This window comes from Apaloderma vittatum, unplaced genomic scaffold (genome assembly GCF_000703405.1).
Source record: "Apaloderma vittatum isolate BGI_N311 unplaced genomic scaffold, ASM70340v1 scaffold30762, whole genome shotgun sequence".
Classification (NCBI taxonomy): domain Eukaryota; kingdom Metazoa; phylum Chordata; class Aves; order Trogoniformes; family Trogonidae; genus Apaloderma; species Apaloderma vittatum.
This window is the reverse complement of record NW_009703572.1, coordinates 2568-4807: the sequence shown is the minus strand read 5'-3', so window position 1 is coordinate 4807 and position 2240 is coordinate 2568. Positions and strand designations below refer to the sequence as shown.

The following is a 2240-nucleotide window of genomic DNA, read 5'->3' as shown; positions in this document are numbered from 1 at the left end:
AGCCCTGCATAGCACAGGGGTTGCACCCAGAAGGATATGTCATGGAAATGGGCTGGGACGGAGCAGTCCCGGGGGCCTGGGGCTGCCTAACGTGCGGTGTCTGTGTCTTCTTGCAGCTCCCCTGCAGCGCAGGATGAAACCGCTGGCATCCTGCCTGGGCCTGTGGCTCCTCTTCCAGCTCCCTGCCCTGGTCTCTGGGACGCGTGTGGTCTACAAAGTGCAGGAGGAACAACCCCCCAACACCCTCATAGGGAGCCTGGCCTCCGACTACGGCTTTCCGGGGGCACCTCTACAAGCTGGAAGTAGGGGCCCCGTACTTACGTGTAGATGGCAAGACTGGGGACATCTACACCACAGAGACCTCCATTGACCGGGAGAGCTTGCGTGAGTGCCAGCACCTCCTGCCCGGCCAGCCCTGTTTCCTGGAGTTCGAAGTGTCCATCACTGACCTGATCCAGAACAGCAGCCCACGCCTGCTCGAGGGGCAGATAGAGGTGCTTGATATCAATGACAACACCCCCAACTTTGCCTCGCCAGTTCTCACCCTCTCCATCCCTGAAAACATTTTTCCATCCCCATGGCCATGGACCGGGACTCAGGTCCCAATGGTGTTGCTTCCTACGAGCTGACGGCTGGTCCGGAGGCACAGGAGCTCTTTGGGCTGCAAGTGGCAGAGGATCAGGACGAGAAGCAGCCACAGCTGATCGTCATGGGGAATCTAGACCGGGAGCAGTGGGACTCCTATGATCTGACCATCAAGGTGCAGGATGGAGGCAACCCGCCACGGGCGAGCAGTGCCCTGCTTCGCATCACCATCCTGGACATGAACGACAACGCGCCCAAATTTGAGAAGGCCCTGTACGAGGCAGAGCTCTCCGAAAACAGCCCCGTGGGACACTCAGTCCTTCAGGTGAGCACAAGGCCTTCCTTCTCCTCCCCAGCTCCTGCTTGGCTGCAGCAGGGACAACCTGTGGAGCATTTATATGGCTGCTTGCTGCCACGGTTGCTCCAGGGAGCATGGAACCTAGAAAGGGTGCACGTCCTAGGAGCCCACAGTATCACCGGGGCTAGCAGACAGGCAGGTCCCTGGGGTGTCACATCTGCTAAAATGAGGTTGTAAAGGATACGCAGGAAGGTGTGGCCAGAGAAGTGGGGTGGGGGGCGGTCTGCAGGACGTGACTGCGGGTCAGCAGCAGGGCTGCGGGTATGCGGGAGCAAGGCTCAGGGTTACGGGGAGGACTGGGACCCAAGGTCCGTGGGGAGTCTGGCTTCATGCCAGATCGGTCTCAATGCTGCCCGCAGACAAGACATAGACCCTTTCATAAGTTGCATTCCCTTGGCTGCTCCATGGAAACTCAGGCTCGCATGGGAGTTGGGGGGCAGGCAGCATCCCTTGCTGCTGTCTGGGGAGGGAGGGCTGCCCATCGCTCCAGGGGTGCCTTGCTGTCTGCAGGGGCCAGGGGCTCTGTCCTGTCTCAGGCAATGGTGCAAACTGGCCCTGGGGAGGCTGAGGGGGCGGATCTCAGTGGATTTGGCTTGGAGGGGGCATTGAGATGATAGTAGCCGACATCTGTTTATCTGCAGCTGCCATCTTAATAAGCGGAGCGTGGCCAGCTCTCATCTGCTTGCTAATTCTGATGTGAATTTTTTAAGAATTCATTTTTCACTGTTAAGAGAATGGAAGTTGGAAGCAGATAAGGGAGCCGCACGGCCGGGAGGAGAATGGGCTGAGACGCTGCTGCTGCCATTGCTCAGCTTTTATCTTTCAGGGGGAAAATGACTTCCGCCTTTTTTTGCAAGTGGAGGTAAAAGGTGGAATTTACATTTAACAACTTTCGTTCTCCATCCAAATCTGCTGAGCAAGATAACGGCGGAGCAGCAAATGGTGCAGGGAAGAGGCTGCTCAGAGAGCCGATTAGGGAGGCAAGTGTTAGACAAACCTCATCTTCTTTAGAAAGCAAATAATAGGCGTAGAGGCAGGTTTATGTGAACGCAGAGCTCCTGACGAGTGGGCAGGGACGGCTGGTGCTGTGCAGAGCTTAGGCAGCCCCAGTCCCCGCTTGGCTGCATCCCTGAATGCTGCGACGGAGCTGCTGCAGCTACATCCTCTCTCCTCCTTCTCACCTCGGCCAGGCAGCTGCTCAGGCCCCTCTTTGGGGAAGGTTTTTGCCTGAGCGGGCATAGCCAGAGACATCCCTCCGCATTGCTGCCTGGGTCACAGCAGCACGGGCTCCGGAGGA

At 57.8% G+C, this 2240-nt stretch overlaps 1 protein-coding gene across 1 annotated transcript in view; it reads left to right on the top strand.

Moving 5' to 3' along the window:
• Positions 1-116: 116 nt before the first annotated feature.
• Positions 117-2240, top strand: part of LOC104270354 (protocadherin-1-like) — a gene marked incomplete at its 5' end in the record, with an annotated part of 4648 nt that continues 2524 nt past the window's right edge. Inside the window, 3 exon segments of the mRNA XM_009864684.1 lie at positions 117-279; positions 281-561; positions 564-910. Of these exon segments, the coding sequence (XP_009862986.1) occupies positions 117-279; positions 281-561; positions 564-910 (791 nt within the window).